We start from the raw sequence: 22,335 nt of genomic DNA on the forward strand, positions 1-22,335 counted from the left end.
AAAATATATAATAATTAAATCATATATATATACAGTTATTGGTGCACATTTTAATTTATAGACATTGATTTATATTTAGTAATTTATATAAATATATAGTTCACGTTCTCACTATGAAAATAAATTTAACATAAATATGTATATTTAATAAATTCATAAGGAGAGAGAAGAAATGAGTACTATGTATATGTCTAAGATCGTAAGACCATTAAAGTGAGAATAAAATAAAGCAATATATATATATAAATAAATATATATGTGTGTAACTACTGGTTGGAAAGAGGGATTTATTTATATATAATTATACCTATTGATATATAGCATGTTTTATTGGCATTTTGTTTTCGACCGACAAAAATTAGTATTACTGTAATTATATGTATGTACGAATTATATATATAAATTATATCATATAATCATATCATGGATACAAATGAGTATATATTCTATCATCTAGGTTCCATCTCTAAATTAATTTACCATGAATTTACCATTGGGTAATGTATAGTTTGTGTATTTATATATAATTCAATATTTTTATGTTTAATTTATATAGGATAATATATAATCCAAATAAATACAAAGAAAGTAAATGATATATAAGGATATATTATATGTAATATACATAAATAATGATATATAAGGATATATAGTGATGGAATATAATGAGCTAGAATCACAAATACATGTACAAATAATTCATAGGCCACTAGCTAATTGGTTCATAGAAAATGAATATATTATATGTAATATATATATATATATATATAAATAGTGGCGTTTATTTGAATCGTTTGATAGTGATAGGTGCATGGCCATGCATGTATGAGCTCTCATGCATATAATATATATATATATATGTGTGTGTGTCTGGTGGCTATATATGCTTGCTTTGTTGGCCCCTATACCTAATGCCCATTTATATATTTTCATTTCTAAATCGATTATTATCTTAATTATTATGTAATTTTAGCTACTTAATTAATTATTATTATTAGCTCAAATACGCGATCATGTCATGCATGCATGCATGGTGTTATGTAATAATTATACGTACTTAATTAGCTAAATTACGATTCTATCAAAATCATAATTTTATTTATAGTTACTTGCACTTCCACAAGTGATGTAATAATAAAAATATATTCAACATATTACAAATGTCCATCCATCCATCTTCTCCTTAAACAAACTTGACTTTTTATTAATTACATATATATATTATGTTTTTTATAATATAAATATGCAATTTCATTAACACTACCAACTACTCAAAATTATATCACCTAAATTACTCGAAATTATAGAATCTGAATAAATACAACTAACATTATTTAATCACGAAATTCTAGTTAAATAGTGAGCAAACAAAATTAATAGATCGCTTGACAAAAATTATTATTAAAGAATCCGTCTCCACTCAAAAGTGCAGAACCTAAAAACAAAAGTCATATCTAACCAGTAGATCCAACCCTAAACATAGGCAGGTTAGGCCTATGCCTAAGGCCCACCTAGCCCAAGGGCTAAAAAATTCCTCTTGTAAAATTACACATATTTTTATTAATTTTGAAAAATACTACATATTTTTTACAATAAGGATCCAAAAATATTTTTTTTTTTCTATAATCCATTAAATATGTTTAATATTTAATATATTATATATAATGTTTAATTAGTTAAAAAAATAATATTTTTATGATGTTTGACAACGCATTTGAGATTTTGAGAATATTCATCATTTATATACAATGACTATTATTAGTAATATATTTGAAGCAATATTAGGCAGATCTAGGTAATAAAATGTGTGTTTATTGAGAAATATTCAATGGTCAAAATTGGTTATGTTTGACTTTGACTCTTCAATAACTAAAGTGATTATTGCTTACTAATTATTTAAAACATATATAACGCATATAAGATAATAAAATCAAACCTAAAAGAAGACATTATATTATACCGTATTTTTCCCATGATAAAATCCAATTAAAGCCTTATTTTTTTATATAGTTTTGTGGTGTAACACAATAGTAATTTATACCTAATAATGTTGTCCTTATTGTATGATTTTTCATTTCCATTTATTTTTTCATGTATTATAAATAAGTAATAAAGTGGATTCATATCATTCACTTTTTAACTCCTCAATAGAAGTAAAAGTTACATTTAATTTACATTTTAGAGTAGGAAGTTACAAATTAAGGGAAAACAGTTTATTGTTGCATATATACCAAAAATGTCTAGGCCCATAATAAGCCCATAGCAAAAGAAACTTTATGACACTTTTTTCAGTGATATTTTGAAAATACTAAAATTTAACTTACAAAATTCAGATTTCTTTAAAAAATTGAAATCGGATTAAAAAATTACATTATTTCTTTAAAAAAAATATATGAATTTTTATAGTGGAAAACCACACTAAATTTGAAGATTTTATTATTCTCACACATAAGGGTGTGCAAAATATATCCAATTCAATACTGCCAAAAATTGAATATTCAATTTGGATACCGGGTTAAGCTATTTTAATTTTCTTAAAAATCCAAATTAGATGAGTCGGTTGTTGGATAGGGTGTATAAAATTCTAATATAATTGAACTATTAATGAGAAAAATTTGAAGAAATGAGCTCTAATTTACAAGTCATAATTTTTCGGGAAATCCTCTTTGTTACTCGTTTGGGGCGAACAAGCTACAGTAAGTAAGACTGTAGCTTGTGGGACGTCTAATTCCCTCTGCAAGAAACGGGTCCACGGTTGTCATTCCGTGGAACTAGAGGTGTTGGGGTATCAATTCATATCTCAAATTGAAATAATAAGTAACTGTTACCTTGAATAAAATGTTCTCGAGGTATTTTAAAAATGTGTCCAAAAATAAAACTACGAGTGTTTAAGTCCAAAGCTGACAATATAAATAAGGTGGCGGCCTCGTTGAAGACAAGTGTCTTCAACTAAACTGATAGTTACGGTCCAATGGGCCTGACAGTTACAGCCCAGTGGTCGTGGGCTCGACAGTTACAGCCCAATGGGAGAATGTGCCGAGTTTGACCACTTAGGTAGTGACACGTATTCATTTCCAAAAACGTGGGAACACTATCCAATCATTCATATATATATATAATTTAATATGTATTATTATAATTCCTTAAAAAAAAAAAAAAAATATGTATTATTATAATATTGTATTGCATTACAACATTTTAAAGTAATTAGTATAATAGAACAACAAACAACAGTACTAGGTCTCATCAAATCAAATCAATTCAACAAATTTCGTTGAAATTGTTGAACAACAATTTAACTTTGATAAGCAAATTCAATACAAATTTCTGACCTTTTGACCTTCACTCAATCCAAGCTACAACAATGAAATCAAATCAACTCAACTCAACACACAGAAATTGAGCAATTTTGTTAGTAATTGTGTTCTTAATTATTGGAATTAGCATTAATATAATGCTTAACAGCTTCTCTAATATCATCAAATTCATATGAACTCTCCAAAAACCCTACCAACTTACTCAGTTCACAATCGCCGCCGACATCGTCAACGAACGCCTGAACAGGAACTCCATTCTCCGGCTGCAAAGAGTACGAATTCGGATTATCATCGAAGATCACAGATCGCCTCAAATCCCTACCCAAATCCGACAAATCCTTAACGAGTCTCCCATCAACTTCTTTGCACGAATCGCGGTAAAGCCGATGAGAGATCACTCTGTTTCCGTCGAGTTTATCGAGAACAAGAGAAGCGTATTCTCTCAATCCAGCCGTGAAAACAACAACCTCGAATTTATCGTCGTTTTCCCTAAGGTATTCGAGCAGTTCATCAACTCCAGGTCGTTTCAACACGTAGAAATTCAGAGTTTCTCCTTCGATTCTCGGCCGTACGACGAAATCGAAGCGTTTTGGAGGCGGATCTGGCTTGGAATGAACCAGAGTCTCATCTAGATCTAGGAATATCGTTCGCTTCTTCTCAGGGGAGATCAGAGGTGGGAGGAGGAGGCCGCCGAATGAGGTTATTAATCGTCGAGGATTGGGAATTAGGGTTTCAGGGGTTTTTTTGAGGATCTTGTATCCTTTGTTCTTGCGACAATTTGTAGGGGTTCCGATTTGGGTTAGTTTTGAGAAGAGTTTGATGAGGCGACGGTGGCAGTTGAAGAAGGATTTGTTAATGGTGGAAATGACTGTTGAGGCTGAAGCTGTTGATGATGGTGATTTTTTGACTGGGGAAGATTTGCGGCGGTGTCGTCCTCGGCTGTCTTTGATGGACTTGGTCGGAGTTTTTCTGATCAATCTGGACACCATTTCCGCCGGTAGAGAGAGAGAGAGAGAATGGAGTTTGAAAATGGTGAAAGTAATGTTTTCTGTTATGAGTTTGTTGTAAAACACTGGAAATGTTTGAATTTTAGGCTTGGTATAACGGTCGACCAGCGAAGCCAAACTAATTGGTTCGGAACCGAAGCTAGTGTTATAGCCAACTTTTGTTGGGCCGAAAGCCCAAAAGGATATTGGGATCTTTTAAGAAAAAATACAAAAAACAACGAAAAAAATTAATAAAATATACAGAGTTTTTCAACATTTTTACCATTTTTTGGATTTTATTTAGATAAAATATGGTGATTTTTTATGTTATTTTAATATTATTTTATTGTTATTTTTATGTGATTTTCTTGTATTTTTATAAAATACCATAAAAATATATATATATAAAAAAAAATTTTAAGGTAAAAGTATATATATATTTTTTTTTTACGAAAAAAAAATAGTGTTTCATGTAATTATCCAAAAGATAGAAGATATTTTTCTAAAGCCCATATCAAAAGAAGATTGGAGATTATTTCAAAAACACACAAATATAAGTAAAAAAAAATACAAAATTTTAAATATTTTTACGGCTTTTAAGAGTTTATTTATAAAAATGTAATTTTTTGGTGTTTTGCATGTTATTTTTATGTAATATTCTTGTTATTTTGTTGATAGTTTTTAATTATTTGTATATTATTTTTATGTTGTTTAGATGTTATTTTTTTCTTATTTTCATGTAATTTTCTTATTATTTTTATGTTGTTTTTATAAAATACTGTAAAAATATATAAAAAATATATTTGAACGTAAAAGTAATTTTTTTTTTTTTTTACAAAAATAGTACTTTGTGTAAGTTTCGCAAAAAGAAGATTTGTAACTTTTTTCAGTGATACTTATAAAATACTAAATTTAAAATTTTGAACCATAGTTTACATAATTCAACCAACTAAGCTTCACATAAATATATACATTATATTTATAGTGGGGAAACAAAATAAAATTAAAGATTTATTACTCTTTTTCACTCATTACAAATGGGTGTGCAAAATATTATTATGATTGGATTGGATTAATTTTTTAAATCCAAATTTTTAATTATTTATATCCCTACCTAGTCTTTCGAAAATTATCATGTCATTTGCTAAAGAAATCTAAGTTGACTTAAATAGTTATGTCTTTATCAAAAAGTATTAAAAAAATTTATGAGAAACCAACTTTTTATATAGTTATAATTATAGAGTAAATTAAGGTTTTTTTATGAGAAACTTTTTATATAGTTATAATTAGAATTAGGTAAGGTTTTTTCATAAAAACTTATGTCAATCCATATAAAAATCTTAACATTAAAATTCAACTATTTATAAAATGTTAACCACTAAGAATAATTAACATAAAATGTCAACTACTAAGAGAGAAAAAAAAAAAAAAAATATTATTATATGCATAATTTTTATTTAATTTTTTTTTTTAAAAAAAAATACAAATTGTTGATTGATCAGAGATTATGAAGAGTAGATAAATAAGTTTTAAGCAAGAATATTTATATGGTTTAGACGTTAATGAGATTTAATTTACAAGTGGTTATACTAAAATTTCATTAGCGTTTTGGCCTAAAAAACTAAAATTATTATATCAAAATAGCTTCTATTTATATGTAGTTATGGTTCGAATTTGACCCAGTATAAATAAATCATAGAAGAACATGGATTACACTTAACATTTGCCCAATGGATCGACTTAATGGTGGTAGTAGATGAGTTGACATGTCTTTTGTACATAGATTTAGTATATATCAGAGTTTCCCATGAAAATGTTTCTCTCGTTAGTACATAAAGGACATACTAAAATAAAGAAATATAGTGATACTAATTAAATTTTAAATTCTTAAAACTTAATATTATATATTTGATTTTTATGTGTGAACTTTATAAATATGTTTATTTACAAAAGCTAATCTTAATTTACAAGGAAAAATGTTTATTTATAATGTATGTAAGTTCAGAATCATTATATTTTTTAAATAATGTGGGATTATTAGAAAAGTAAACTCAATTCATAATTATATGTTCTTTTAGGATATAAATGTGAAACTCTTATCAAATTTTATAAATAAAATAAAAAAAATATATTATAATTCATAAGATAAGAAGATGAGAAGAAAAAAAAAAAAGTGAAAAAGAGAATGCATAGGGTGAGTCTAATAAATACCAATTTTCTTTTTCATATATATAATAACTAAAGTATTATTCTCATAACATATGAAGATGGGAAAATAAAATATGAAAAACAAAAATCCAGTTTTTGGCCTTTTCCTTCAAATGATTTGTAGAAAATGTTTTGTTCAACACTCCAAAACTCAAAAAAAAAAAGAGACCCTTTTTACATTTATTTTCCACAAATCTAAAGTGTATAAGAAAATTTGTTAAGACAAACATCTCTCATTCTACATATCAAATCAATCATTGCTCAACACAAATATCAATCATTGCTCAATCATGCACTCTGAGCTTCCAAGAAGGCATTGAAATCCTCCCTCGCCTTTCTCAGGCGAGGTGTAATGCAAGTAGGGGAAGCAGGGAATGATTGAGGAGAAGCTGTGGAGAACCGAACATGTCTAGCCGAATCATTTGACTTCCTAGCTGCCGTTGTTGTTGTTGTTGGCGCTGTTGTTGATGATCTAACCGAGCCATTCTTAAGAACTCCTTTGATGTCTTTGTCAAAAACAAAGGCTGAAGAAACAGGAGAGTTTGCATCATTGTTTCCACTCTGAATCAACTCCATTGGAAGATCGAAATAGTGATTCGTTGAGTCTCCTTCTCCTCCTCCTCCTCCTCCTATGACGGATGAAGCCCATGATCCACATTCAAATTTCTCTAAGGAAACTGTCCTTGATATCACATTACTAATATTATTCTCCATTTGATCAACTTCTTCCTTTCTTGATGCTCTCACTTGTCTTCCCTTTCCAAATCCCGGTATGAACAAGCATGCACCACACTTGAACCCTCCACCACTTGACAAATCCATGCTGTTGCTGCTATTGCTGTTGTGTTGGTTGTAGCTGTTCTTATTGTTGTTGTGGTGACCGGCTTTGTTGCTTGTTCGGTTATCACCTCTAGGGAAACTATTGCGGTGTTTCTTGTTGCCATATTGATCAGATACATCTGGTTTTTGTAGCCAAAGATCAAGATCATCAGATGGAGAGAATGATCTTCCTTCAGCACAAGATTTGCTCCTTCTCAAGTAATATTCCAATGGCAAATTCATCTGTTTTTCTGCTTCATTTTGAAGAGGAGATGTTTGACCTTGGCTTTGGCCTTGGCCTTGGCCTTCATTCTTCACTTTCTTCTTCAGCAAAGATGTGCTGAACCGAGGAGACGAATTGGCAGAGTTTGGAAGACTACAGCTCAGAAACTTAGGCTTTCCGGGAAGAAGTGAGGCTGGTAACTCTAAAAAGCCATTAACTTTAGGCGACTCTCTAAACGAAATGGGGTCAATCGAAATCTGCTTCTCCCTTTGGACATTATCATTCCTTGACAAGCTTCTACAAACTTGAATCTCAGCAAAACCATTTGCATAGTAGAAGTTTTCATGATCATCATCTGGTTTGTGGTGTCTCTGGTTTGGAACCGAAAATGCAGTATCTGAAGGTGGAGGAGGAGCCATGAAGATAATAATGTAGAGAAGAATATAAGAGTGATAGTGAAGAAGAAGAAGAGTAGTATGACAATGGTTTCAAAGGTACTTACTTTAAGTATTTAAAAGGGTATGAACAAGACCCAGATGCCTAAAATACGTGGGATGCATATTCATACTTAAAATGCAGTTAGTGTCATCCATGTTTGTGTAAACAAAATTTAATAAAAGAGTTTAACAAAAGGAAGGTAAGGTAACTACTAACCCATGATAAAAAACACTTCTTTATTGATTTTTCAGTCAAATATTCTATTGAGAGTTGACCTTTTTGCCTCATTGCACGTCTGCATAGCAGTCAACATAATAGAATAGTCATATTAATATTAATAAATTGGAGATAGAATGTGCTTACTTCAACTTGTCACATATAAAATTTGCAACATAAATAGAAATAGTGATATGATATGATACGGAAGCTTTCATATTACAAAACTAAATCATTCATATTCATAATTAGGGAATACAGTGGATTCATTACAAGGCATGTAATTTAATTATACATTGTGAGTTAAAATGAATCATGTCTTTCTCTACTGGAGAGAGTTGTAGAATAGAATCAATACAACTGAAACGCCGATGATGACCGGAAAAGCTGTGACTAAGTACAGTGCTCCATAACCCTGCAAAAAATTAGAAACTTGTTAACACCCTCTCTCAACATTAGTTTAAGAAATTAGAGCATATTATTATCAAAGGAAATCCATTTATAAATACACCAAGAAATTTAGAAAAGATAGGACCTTTTGAAGGTAATATATTTTGTAAGTGTGTGGTTTAGAAAGTAGGATTAAATGAGTGTATGGTAAGGTGTATGGGATTTCATCTCAAAACTAATTTGCAATAAAAGGAGTAGTCCATGCATCTTATGTATGGTATTTAGTTTCCACATATTATCAATGTGAGACTCTCTAACATTGTCTCGGCTCGTCTTTTTAGACCGATTTTTGAATTTTAATCGGTTACTCGTTAGAGTTTAGTTTTGCTCTGATACCGTGTTAGAATATTGAAGTGTGTGGTTTAGAAAGTGGGATTAAGTGAGTGTATGGTAAGGTGTATGGAGTTCCATCTCAAAACTAATTAGCAATGAGAGGAGTAGCCTATACATCTTATGCATAGTATTTTTAGTTTCAACACATTATCATTATGAGACTCTCTAACAAAAGGTAATATATATTTTGGGACAATTGCTTAAGTTGCACAAGATTCAGAATATTGAAGCTCTTACAAAAAGACTAATATTAGGATTTCATCTCAATATGTGTTATGGAATTGACAGTGGAAAACAGTGTCAAAGCCGTTGTTAGTTAATAAACCAAACGTCGGCGAAATTGAAATATCAAGATTTGAAGAGAAAGGTATAGTGTAACAAACCAAAGCCTTAGGCACTTCTGTCTCTTCCTTGTCATCACTATCTTCAATCTCAGCTGCTGTATCCCATTCCATGTTGAGTCTCCTAGCAGCCTCTCGGGGATCAATACCAGTATCTGTCGCTTTAGCATATAGGGATTTGCTTGGTTTTTTCTTTTCTGCTTCAACCTAAACAAGAAACACGGTGTGGAGAAAACGGTCAACATAATGTTGAAAATTCCCTTTTCAAAACAAACTCCACATAAAGTTGAGGACCAACATAATCTTGAAACATTGGAACTCAATGTTTGGTGGTCTTACAAATACATAAGAAACAAAATGCAATATCAATTGTGAAGGAATAATGCAAAGGGAGAAAGGAGAATAAGGAATCCTCCAAACGAAATCATCGACATTAGATTATGAAATCTATATCACATTTACCTACTAAATTTAACAAGAAGAGAAAATCATGAAATCAATTGAAAGAGGAAAGATGGAAGTGAAGAATGGATAGTTACAAATGAAAACATCTCTTTCAAAGTGAGATGATCCAAGTACTACTATGCTTAACTAGAATAAATAATGATAATACCTCAAGATTGGGCCATTGCATCATTTCTTCTGCGAGCAGACGAAGAGTAACACGGTTTTCTGGTATTTTTCCTTCATTCACCTGAGAAAAACAAAACACATATTCAGTATTTTTTTTCCAAATGAGAAAAACAATTTTCCCATTTGTTCATGCATGATGATTACAATTCAATAGAGGTTTCAAAAATACATATACTAATTAGGGCAGATTTAGAGACCATAACATTATTACACTAAACCCGCCTGAAATAACAAAAAAGAGAAGGAAAAAGAAAGAGATGTAACAAATGGCCAGGAAATTGGGACGATCAAGTTTGATCGTGAGCAATGATGTGAGTGAATTGGAGAATGGATCCCAGCCATTGGTAGCAACTCCGGGAGCTGGAACTGCTTGAACTGGATCAGCCGTAGCCATTGGTGCAGCGGTGGTGCCAGGATCAGTCGTGGAAGAACTCATGGACGTAAGTCAGAGGCGATTGATACCATGTAGAAAAACATAAGGCAAAGCCAAACAAAACAGAGAGAATTTTGAAAGCTTAACTCAAACAATGGAGCTGAACTTTATTTATATAAAAGTCGAATTACAAGAAATCAAGAAAAGCAATAAAACTGTTACAGCTCACTAATATTAACTAACTAACCAAATTAACTAACAATGCTAATTACTTTGCTTATTTACACAAACAGAAACTATAACACTAGTATACGATATCTATTAGTCTAGCCTGTAAATACTGAGAGTTAGTCTTGTGAAAGAAAGGAATTTTGGTGTGAAATATTTATAGTAAGATATTACTCAGGGCGTTTACCAAATTTTTGTATTTGTTCTTGCTCTTATCAATAAACAATCTTTTCATAGTTCTTTCAAGAACTGAAATGTACACAAGTGTGTATCATTCTTATTATATATGTTTAGACTAAACCAGACACCCCTCCAAGATAATACTTAATATGTTAGTGAAGAAACCAAAAACTGAACCTAAAAGTACAACCAGCTGGATCAATGCTGGTTTTCATGATAACACTCTCCTTCATAGGAGGAAACGAAATAAACTAAACAAAAAAAGCTCTGCACACACATGTTATGTTTAAGCAAGAATAATATGAAAAATATGAAATGAAGTAAGGAAGGAAGGAAGTTACTTCTTCCAAAGCAGCAGCTAAGTCTTCTCTTGATGGGCCATCTGATTCTTCAATGCCAAGCAATCTCCTTCTCTCTGCATCTCTTGGGTCTTCAATCATGATGGTAAGCTTAACCTACAAAACAAATTCAAACAAAAAAGAGTACAATTTAGTTACCAAATGGGCTAATTCAGAAAGATAAAAAAAAAAAGAAGCTTTTCTTTATCATTTCATTACCTCACTAAACAGCATATCTCTGTTCTTTCGAAGAAGCTCTAATACCTGAGAATTGAGAGTAAGAGAGTAAGCACAGAAGTAAAGGCTAATCATCAATAATGAAACTGAAACATACCCTTTTGATTTGGCCAACGTATTCGAGGTCTTCAGGATCAGCTTCAGTGGCTTCCTCAGCTGAAACTGAAGTTGAAGTCGAAGCTGTGTCTTCCCCACTTGCCAGAACGATTGAAAGTCTCTTCTTTGGGTTTTGAAGAGAAAGATTGCTACTTGGCTTGAAAGGAATCGAGTTGAGTCGAACTCCATTGAAAATGAGAGTTCTTTTCTGTGAGAGTGGCAATGGTTGAAGAAGCTGAAGCACTTGAATTTGGGATTGGGTACCCATTTTCTCCATCCAACAACGAAAAAAGGTCACAAATAAGTAATTAATTATCAATTTATATATAAAAGGTGGCTTCTTTTCAACCGTTGGATGTAGAGAAAAGGCCTATCTACTAAAAGATCTCATTTTTAACAAAATCTTAAACTAAGACACCTCAGTCCCAACGAACCCGCCACGAAAGTTTCAGTCTTTTCTTAATAAAATTCACTGAAGAGTAATGGGTCGGCCGAACTTCTTTGGAAGAAGCAACAGGTTCGTTACAATTTCATTTCTTAAGAGTAAAGATTGCTTCTTTGACGCTAACTAAGTTAGTGGCTGTTGATGAGTGAAAATTGCGTTTGAAGTGTTTGATGAATGTCCTAGCTGACATAAATGAAGAACAATGGAGTGAATTTGACTTTAGTGCCTTTCTTCAAGTTAATGAATTAGACTCTGTATCTTTACTTTATATGCTTAGTAGTTTCTTTTCAAAACCTAATTTGATCAAACTTTAAGTATTTGCTGCCTTATTTAACTTACCTTTCATCTTGCTCAGGCATCAAAGGATCAGGCTAGTTTTGGTTCAGATGGAACACTAATTAAGGTGAGTTTATAGAAGAAGAACAATTAGCATGTCCTCTACACTGATATGATATCCTGTTATTAGTACTTTAGTTTGATTTAAATAAGTAGTTTTTTGTTAGGCCTTAATATTAGTCTCACTAGTATATCTCATTAGAGTTTTGAAGGCTGAGAGTTTTCAAGTCCTTAGTGGCTGTGTGTGTTCAGTGTTTCTAAATTTGTGTCTTCTTATTTTGTTGGCTAGTTAGGATTATCTGTTAGTCTAGCCTATCATGCAATCTTGAATGGAATGAATAATTGTTCGATTAGTGTCTGTTGGATGTCATTTGTAGATCCACTATTAGTGGCCTTGAAACTGGAGAATGCTACATAACTGCATCATTACAAGAACATGATTAGGTGGTTTCTATTCACTAAGGTTGGAACCTCTAATTTCCTATGTAAATCTCAGTTTGGATTTAGTTATCAGCAGAAGTTTAGTTTGGTAAATGTAAAGTTGAAATGGGTGAAAGATGCTACACTTGATGATGTTGTGACTTTTGATAAGGATCTCAAAGCAGCTTCTACTCTTGTTACCCTTATATCCTCTTCACCTCAGCGTAAACTTCCTATTTATCACCTCGTCTGTCATCGTGGACAACTCGGTCTCCCCATTGATCTCAAGCTCTCAACCTTCATTAGGAGATACCCTTCCATTTTTCTCGAGTCACATGTTCTCGACACTGGTGGAACTCGAGTCCCTTGCTTCAGCTTAACTCGGGAAGCTCAAGAATTACACGAAGAAGAACTACATGTGCTCGAGCTGAATCAGAGTGATCTTCTCACTAGGCTACGCAAACTCTTCATGCTTACAAGAAACTTGAGCCTTCCTTTACAAACCATAGACCAGTTGAGATGGGACTTTGGCTTGCCATATGATTACCGCCTTACTTTCATTCCTCGTCACCTTGACATGTTCTCTTTTGTTAAGCTTCCTGATAAACGAGATGGCTTGAAGCATAAGATATGGGACGATGAACTCGCTGTGTCTGAACTGGTTAGGAATTCTGCTTCACAACAAATAGAAGAAGACATGAAGAGTGGCTGCTTAGCCTTTCCAATTGGATTCACTAGAGGTTTTGGGCTCAAGAGAAAATGCATGGAATGGTTAAAAGAGTGGCAGAGTTTGCCATACACTTCCCCATACATCGACACATCCCATTTGGATCCACGAACTGATGTGTCCGAGAAAAGGGTTGTTGGAGTCTTTCACGAGCTTCTCCACCTCACCCTGCAAAAGAAGACCGAACGCAAGAATGTGAGCAATCTCCGAAAGCCACTAGCCTTACCTCAAAAGTTTACTAGAGCTTTTGAGCGCCATCCGGGCATATTTTACATATCAAAGAAGTGTGACACTCAAACTGTGATTCTCAGGGAAGCTTATGATGGTGGCAAGCTCTTGCATAGACATAGACACCCCTTACTCGAAATCAGGGAAAAATTTGCAGGCATGCTTAGAGAAGGGCTACTAGATAGAAGTAAGGGTTTGTACAAGAAAAGTAGAAGAGTTGTTGTGGAAGAAGATGACCCAACAAAACATGGATCAAGTTCTGAGTTGGAGTTTGACATTGACACTCATGAGCACTATTCATCAAAGTTGAACAATCAAAGTTGTTAGATGACAAATTAGATAATTGCAAAATCTTGTGCTACAGAATCAATGTTTAACGAACTCTGTTTGTAGTAGTAATTGAGTTGAGTAGATTTATGTTAATGATGATAAATTGCAGCAGAATTTGCTTTGATTAGATTAGTTTTTCACTTCCAAATAACTCTAATATTGTTTTGTTTGTTTCCATCCCCTTCTCCACTCCCAATCAATATGATATTACATACAAACTTAACTCTTAACTCTTAAATATCCTTTTTACCAATTTCTCTTGTATGCATATAAGTGTTTTCGTCTAGTGCTGCAAATATACGGATTGGATATTTCGACACGTCATAATACTGCAAATTAGCATGGCAATTACATGAAAAAAAATATGAATTTAAGTACGACACGACATGATAAATCTAAAGGCACAGTACATAAACACGAATAAACTAAGTCAAAAACACGATACATTACAAATTCCTATAATAATAATAATAATAATAATAATAATAATAATAATAATAATAATACATTTGTATTTATTAATAAATATTCAAACTCTAATTAATTTTATATATAATTATGGGTAAAATATTATTGAAGAATTATATAAAAATAATAGAAAAGGCCTAAATTTGAGCTCATATAAGAAAATGAGCTAACCTATTTATGAAAAATGGGTCAGAGCGAGTAAAGTATGACACGAAATCGAGCATAGCACGAAAATATAAGTTTACAGGTCATGTTGGATCTATCCTTTAAAATATTGGCACAACACGACACGATCTATATTATTGCGGACTTTTCAAAATATGGACCGAGTTAACCCGACACGTGTATATTTATAGCTATATTTTTGTTAGTAGTGTAATGTTATGTCAAGCATTCTCTTTTGACATAATAAGGTGTTTGACATTATACTGACGTCATGTTTTATAATTTACTTAACAGTTTTCCTTATTATTTATATTAAATTAAAATGTGTGAGACTGAAATACAATCATTAATGATACCATTACTCTAAATCAAAATATTAATTTATACATGCATGCCCTATATGACATTAAAACAAAAACAAAAATTGTTCAAATTCAATCAATGCATGTATTGGTATATTTTTTTTCAGTAAATTATAACGTGAATATCATACATCTAATTTCTAAGGATAGCAACAAGCCTAAACTGAAATTAATTACTACAATTTATTACACATGCTTGTTTTGTTCTTTCTTTCTTTTTTATTTATTTATTTATTTTTTTTTTTGAAAATGACTATTTTGAACTCTAATTTGAGGAGTGTAAACTATTTGGAATTTCTCTAAAATTTGCAGAGGATTTGTTATTACTACAATGAACACCATCATAAAATAAAACTTGAAAAAGATTATGTAATTTATATGAAGGCTACCTATCTATAAATAATAAAAATGAAAGACTTCCAAAAAATTGAGAGAGAGGCTAAGAGCCGAACTTGGGTTAAGGTGGGCTAGACCCACCTAGTCCAACCTTAAAATTATTTTTTCTTTTTAAAAAATATAAATAATTTTCACTATTTTTCAAAAATATCATATATTATTTTTTTCATGAGAACCCATTAATAATTTTTTGTCCTAAAGCCCACAAATTTCAAGGGCCGGCCTAGGGTTAGCATTTTTAGATAAGAATTGAAGTTTCAACTTAATTAGTGATGTTCCTTCAAACAAAAAAAAAAAAGAGACTTAAAACTTAATTAGTGAAGTTTATGTTATATTGTTGTAATAACATATGAAATAATTAATTTCATAGTGGATTTGTGATCATGTGGTAGCTCAAGAACAATATTGGTAGAAAACTTTTGGTCATATAGACAAGTCAACCTCATTGCTAGTTTATGGGCAAACAAACTTTTCCAAAGGTCCATATATACATATTCTCTCTCTTTTTTTTTTTCTTTTTATCTATGTAAAAAATTTCATGACTAGTACTTAATTTGTCTTTTTTTGGTTATCATCCATCTAATCTTTACATATACATTATATGGAATTATTATTATGGGAATACCTACATAGCTACCACAAATCACACATGCATGTGTCACCCCTCATTTGTCCTAGTTCATTAGACATATATATATTTATATATATATATATATATATATATATATAATGAGAGATAGAGAAAGAGAAGACTTAGCTTATTCCCCAATAGAGTTATACATGTATAGCTCTTGTAAAAAATGAGATGCCCCCATGTTATAAGTTATATGTTCCCCACTAACAATGAAGGAGATTTATTACACCTTTATATATTATTTTATATATATTAGACAAAGTAAATTATGTGTACACATAGGGTTAATACTATTGTAGACATGTATATTATAAGAGTTATCGAAGATTTTTTATTTTGTTAAATAAAAAAATAGACGTTTCAAAATAGTACATAATAGTAATCTAAGCCTAATTTTTGATAATTTTTTTAAATAACCAACTTAAAGATAATTTTTAGTATAAACAAATAAATAAAATGTTCATAACACATCTATAACGAGTTATTATTAAATTTTATTTTGTTAAAAAATTAGTTCAGGGGTACTATTTTGTACTATTTTGAAAAATACTCATTTATTAATAAATAGAGAATATTTAATCAATAATTTTTACATAACACAAAATTTAAAATAATATTTATCACATATAAATGAAGAGATTTCTCTAGCTCTAAATGAAAAATGATCTCTCTCCTATACCTACAGCTTATTTATATAAAGACTTAATTATTAGAATTTTTATTTTTTAAACTTTAACATATACCAAATCATACCTTCAGAATTTTTTTAGCCTTTAAAAATTCTCCCTGCACAATTGAGATCGTTAGATTCAAAATTTTTTGTCAAATTTCATTCAATTTTACTACTTCAATTATTTATGTACTAGATCATACCATGCTCTCCAAACTTTATCTACAAAATCATGTCCCTCGAATTTGACATGTATCAAATTACGCCTCTTGAATTTTCATCCATGTTAGATTTTTCTTACTAAAATTCGACAAAAATTTTCAAATCCAATAATCTCAATAATTTAAGGGGATTTTTAATGGTTTTAAAAATTCAATATACATAATTTAATACATATTAAAATTCAGGAAAAACACTTTTTAGCTTTATATATAATTAAATAGGTATTGGAAAAGACCATATATAGGTGTATAATATATATATACTTAATGAATGGAAGGTAGCTAAGGTTGATCAATAATGATAATGGTTTTGTTGGAGAATTAATAAGTACGTACGTAGCTTGTTCTTTCAAGTACGTACTAAATCAGAATAAATATGTGTACGTCTGTATATGTCAAATCTTATATATTTTTTTGGGACTTTTATTTTATTTTATGTCACGTGGAGAAATTAAACTCAAATAATATAGGATTTTTAAAAAATTAAATAATTTAATGAAAATAAAGATTTAAAGAGTCTAATTTACATGCATTGCAAACTAAATAATGATTTAATCTTAGTAAATTATTTAAAAATTTCTCAAACACTAACGGGATGTTCAATATAACTAAAATGTATTATTGCAAAAATAATTTAGATTATATTTTTAATTTTTTATCAAGTGAAGGCGAAAATAAAACTTTTATATTTGCTGAATAGTTTACTACAATATAACTTATAACTTTTTGTGACTAAATGTGAATTTTAATCACAATAAAAACTACTTATGATAAAATATATAGTATTTAAATATAAATTGCCACTAATTTAATTTTAATCACAACAAATTTTTTGTGATTAAAAACACATTTAATCAATAAATAAATTAATCATAAATTTTTTAATCACAATATAAAAAAAATTCATAATTAGTCACAACAAACGTGCGTGATTTTTTGTATTAGTGGTTGTAGGAAGCCAATATATAAGTAACCCTAATTAAGTCATCATGTTGCTACTATATACTCCACAAAAAGATCATATATTATTAGCTCTAGATCTTCACACACATGCAATATCATTTATTATATATGTGTGACAATATATATATATATAATATAAAGGATTATAATTAATCAAATAAATTGGTGACCGCATGCTAGAATTGGGATGAGGAATTGGATACCTCTTCTCTGCTACACCTGCATATATTTGAATGTGTACTATATATATCTTTTCATGTACATATAATTACATCCTACGTATTATATATATAGAAACTTATATTTAACTTTTATTAAATATATTTTAATGGTTGGGCATGCATGGTCATGACTTTTACTTTAAATTTGTGTTTGCCACTTTCATTATATTCTCATCAGCTTTTTTTTGCTTTACTTTCTTTCTGTTCATATTTCTTCCTTTATTATTATAAGTCCACCTATATATATAAATATAACACCTATATATATATAGGGAAAGAGCTAAGATAATATCATGATGTTCAGATATATTCCATTGCATAATATACAGACTATAGTCAATATTAAATCATTATTATTAATTTCATATATAATGGCTGTCTAATTGACTAAACAATTACGTATAAAACATGCAGTTAATTAGCATGCATATTATTTGTATAAAAATATATGAGCATAAGCCATAAGGTACCAATGATGGTACTAAGATGTGGCCTTATAATTAATTAATGATATTCTATAAAAGTTAATATAGTAAATTATATGAGATTTAATATTTAGTGTTAATTGTACCAAAAATAATTTGATAAGTTGGAGGGTGTTAGACACTGACTGTTAATCAAGGCCGATCTTAAGAATAGACGAAATAGGCGTGCGTCGACTCAAGCTCCTAAATGCTCAAGTCCCAAAATTGAGAAAATAAAAGCATTAGTATATATAGATAAAATATTATATAATAAGAAAACGTAATAATATTGTCTAGTGTAGCTAAGATATCAAGAGATGAATTCTTAATCTCTATATATTTTTTTAAAAACAAATATTTAATGTGTAACTATGAAAAATAGAACATTAATGGAGATCTTAAGAATTTTTAAAAGTTACATCACTAAAACTATTATTTTAATAATAATTAAAATATATATAAGATTCTAAAATTTATTTTTATCTTATTTACTTTAAGACTGGCCTATATCGGTAGTGGTGCATTTTTAATATTTCTCTAGATATATATAATTGATTTGCTAGCTCTCTCTTGACTATATATGTTAATAATTTTAAAGTTTTTTTAGTTGAGAATAAAAGACAATAGATATAAATATGATCATATATTCATGTGTACGTACGGGACAATAATATATTATTTATTATTATTATTGGTTTTTGGTTTGTGACTTTAATTTAAATAATGGAATTAATTATATTATAGGTAAATATATATATGTGCATGGCCGTGATCAATGATGGATTATATATAATAATGTCAGAATTTGGTATTGGTATAATCTTTTCATTGCTGCGTAACGCAGATGATCATTATTAATTATAATATTTGTTTTTTGATGATATATATTTATAATTATATATATATGCAGCTGGAGTCTGAGTCATCATAATATGTCCACGTTGTACTGTCTATATAAATATATATGGCCCATCCATGATTATATAATATATATAATTTATATGATGATCTGTGGAGCGACATAGAAGCAATTCATATATATACAAAAGTTTCACATTTATTCAATATATAATTATTATATAATATAAGATCAGCAGCCATGCAAAGAGATTATATATATATGGTTCAATTAATAATCAATTAGCTTTTTGTTATGATTGGCTTCTTAATTTAACATTTTAAACTTTATTATTATATAATATTTATAATTACATATGCTTGCATGCATTACAGCTTTAAATTAATATTAATCATATGTATAAAATGTTTTTTTTTCTTTTTTTATGTGTGTATTTATTTAATTAATATTATATATAGCCTACCTATATATAAGAGGTTGGAGTGTTATGATATAGCTATATATAGCTAGCAATTAATAATAATCATTTCATTCAACTCATTCGATGATTTTTTTTTCTCATCATCGCTTTATTAACATATTCTAATTTATTACATGCACAAACTACAAAATTAGTTCTTCATTCTTTAAAATTCTTGAGGAAATTTTGATAACTCAAACGGAGTCATCAATTTAAGTTATCAAAATTATGATAATATAATCAGATTATATAATAACAATCGTAGTGATATGAAATTTTATAGAAGTGCAACTCAAATTATAATAGTAAAAATAATATATATATACATATATTTTTTTCTAAATCAAATGATGAGTTATAATCATTCAACCAACTAACTTTTAATTACAGAAACATCTTTTAGCCTGAATATATAATTATCAAACTTACAAGTGATCACTCCAATTTATATTATGTACAAATATTATCTTTCATTTAAAATGCTTGAAGCTAAAATGCTTGATTATGATTTTTCCAAATATGGTATACGGCAGCAGCTACGTACTGTAGCATATATCTTCTTCCTCCACTTAGATAGCTTGCTCCTTCGAATCAATTTCAAGAGATCTTGCAATGGTAGTGGCTGAAGTAATCCTGTTCAACCAACTTTTTAAGATTACCAAGATTTTAATGTTATTTGTGTAGCAAAGAGATGGGTAGTCTCTTCACGGCTACCACAAACTACACAACCGTTACAATATTCATTTTGAGCAACCTGTCTTTCGTTTGTAATAATCTATTCAACATAGTCAACTAAAGAATAAACTTATGCTTTGGAAGACTAAGTCTATCCCATACTTCCTTCCTCCAATATCAACTTTGGGAGAAGGGCTACAAAGCTTAGTATATTCATCACTAATTTTGTAATTCAAAGAAACAAATTTTTTGAAATTAATGACAGTATAATAAATAGAATTGAAAAAGGAGAAGTTGAAGAATACTCTTTTTTTATACGTTAACCAAATTTACCCCAAATAACATTTAATTCAAATATATCTCTTTTTATGAGTATTGTATCCAAATTATATTCTCTCATACTCACATAACTATAATATATAATTTCAAATATAATAAATTTGTGTTTTTTATAGATAGATGTGTAGATTTATGAGAAAATTGGAGTAAAATTTTGACTAGAGAAAAAATAAAAATTATTGTGAAGTGATAGAAGTAAAATTAGTAGAATTATTAAAAAAAAAAAAGATAAATATATTAAATTTTAATAGAAAAGATAAAAATTAAAAAAACCAAATTAAAAAAAAAGAATATGTAATATAATTTACTCATTAGAAAAGGAGGGTGAATAGTTTTTTTTGGACAATAAAACGACAAAGTTCATGCTTTTTTATATCACAAAATTCATTAAGGCTTCTTTCTTTTCTCGCATCACTACTTCACACAATTTGATTCAATTAATTTAATTCCAATTATATTAATAATAATTATTTTAATACAATATATATTTGCCACATCATCATGAACAATATTTTCCACTAAGGGTTCTTAAAGATTTTGCTTTCTCATATTATTATATATTCCACAAAAGGCCAAAAATATTTCCAATACATAACCAATAATTTCATCTACATATGTATAAATAGACAATTAATTAGCTTACAATATATATATATTATATTTATAGATGCTATTATTGGGAGATATTATATCAATATGACATTATTTCATGTAAAGTTCATCAACCACACTAACATTTATATATTCATATTTGTTTCATAAGAACCACGTTATATTTACTTATATGGTTAAATTTTACTTTATTTTTGTAGGGAATTATATAGTTAAAATTAACAAATTTTTGTAGAGAATATATATATTTTTATAAAGATTTAAAATTTTTATAAAAATACAATAGGGAGAAATTTTAATTTTTACGGCTTGAATTTTTTTATTTACAAGAGTACGAACTTTAATCATCTGTTTGATATTATTTTTTGATTGTTTTATAATACATTTATAATTGTCATGAAGTTAGTTTTATCGTTATTTTTTTTTATTATTATTTTATAATTTAATTATATAATTTTTCATAGTTGTTATAAAATTGATTTATCATTATTTTTTAATTTTTTTAAAATTATATTTCTATAACTTTAAACTTCAAAATCGTATATTTTTATATAGAAATTTTAGCTGGTAAAAAACATATTTTTGGAAAAACTCTAAAAGTTAATTACACATGCAGTTTAATTTGTATAAATCAGAAGTGCATGTATGTATAATTACTCATATAATTAATGATGACATTAAGATACTAAAATACCATCATCACATACAAATGCATATAAAATAGGAAATTAAACAAAAAATTAAGGTTACACACAAATACATATATAATTACTAATTAGCAAATTATTAGTAAAAGATATATATATGGTGAGCTAGTTAGCATTATTTTCTAATTTAAAATAATAATAATAATAATTGATATATAGATAATCACATGTCCACACTTGGGTGCTTGCCTTATCATAATATCACTAATTTTAATTG

At 29.0% G+C, this 22,335-nt stretch overlaps 4 protein-coding genes across 5 annotated transcripts; 1 reads left to right on the forward strand and 3 right to left on the reverse strand.

Moving 5' to 3' along the window:
• Nucleotides 1–3,241: 3,241 nt before the first annotated feature.
• Nucleotides 3,242–4,366, reverse strand: LOC115697380 (uncharacterized). The gene has a single exon (XM_030624360.2). The coding sequence runs from the start codon at nucleotides 4,304–4,306 to the stop codon at nucleotides 3,428–3,430; it is 879 nt and encodes a 292-aa protein (XP_030480220.1). The 5' UTR covers nucleotides 4,307–4,366; the 3' UTR covers nucleotides 3,242–3,427.
• A 2,220-nt stretch (nucleotides 4,367–6,586) lies between these two features.
• On the reverse strand, nucleotides 6,587–8,334 carry LOC115697379 (uncharacterized). The gene is made up of 2 exons (XM_030624359.2): nucleotides 8,208–8,334; nucleotides 6,587–7,950 (listed from the first exon to the last, which is right to left on the reverse strand). The coding sequence occupies exons 1-2, from the start codon at nucleotides 8,209–8,211 to the stop codon at nucleotides 6,800–6,802; spliced, it is 1,155 nt and encodes a 384-aa protein (XP_030480219.1). The 5' UTR covers nucleotides 8,212–8,334; the 3' UTR covers nucleotides 6,587–6,799.
• A 13-nt stretch (nucleotides 8,335–8,347) lies between these two features.
• On the reverse strand, nucleotides 8,348–11,693 carry LOC115697381 (ycf3-interacting protein 1, chloroplastic). Its single transcript, XM_030624361.2, has 6 exons — nucleotides 11,418–11,693; nucleotides 11,303–11,347; nucleotides 11,087–11,200; nucleotides 9,945–10,025; nucleotides 9,374–9,538; nucleotides 8,348–8,622 (listed from the first exon to the last, which is right to left on the reverse strand). Exons 1-6 carry the CDS (start codon nucleotides 11,691–11,693, stop codon nucleotides 8,533–8,535), a joined length of 771 nt encoding a protein of 256 aa, XP_030480221.2. The 3' UTR covers nucleotides 8,348–8,532.
• A 75-nt stretch (nucleotides 11,694–11,768) lies between these two features.
• Nucleotides 11,769–14,027, forward strand: LOC115697378 (protein WHAT'S THIS FACTOR 9, mitochondrial). Of its 2 annotated transcripts, none has more exons than XM_030624357.2 (3): nucleotides 11,769–11,933; nucleotides 12,217–12,264; nucleotides 12,575–14,027. In XM_030624357.2, the coding sequence occupies exon 3, from the start codon at nucleotides 12,634–12,636 to the stop codon at nucleotides 13,897–13,899; it is 1,266 nt and encodes a 421-aa protein (XP_030480217.2). In that variant the 5' UTR covers nucleotides 11,769–11,933; nucleotides 12,217–12,264; nucleotides 12,575–12,633; the 3' UTR covers nucleotides 13,900–14,027. The 2 variants fall into 2 exon arrangements, with proteins under 2 accessions (XP_030480217.2, XP_030480218.2); XM_030624358.2 differs by having other exon boundaries at nucleotides 11,794–11,933; nucleotides 12,552–14,027.
• Nucleotides 14,028–22,335: the final 8,308 nt, after the last annotated feature.

This window comes from Cannabis sativa, chromosome 7 (genome assembly GCF_029168945.1).
Source record: "Cannabis sativa cultivar Pink pepper isolate KNU-18-1 chromosome 7, ASM2916894v1, whole genome shotgun sequence".
Lineage (NCBI taxonomy): Eukaryota > Viridiplantae > Streptophyta > Magnoliopsida > Rosales > Cannabaceae > Cannabis > Cannabis sativa.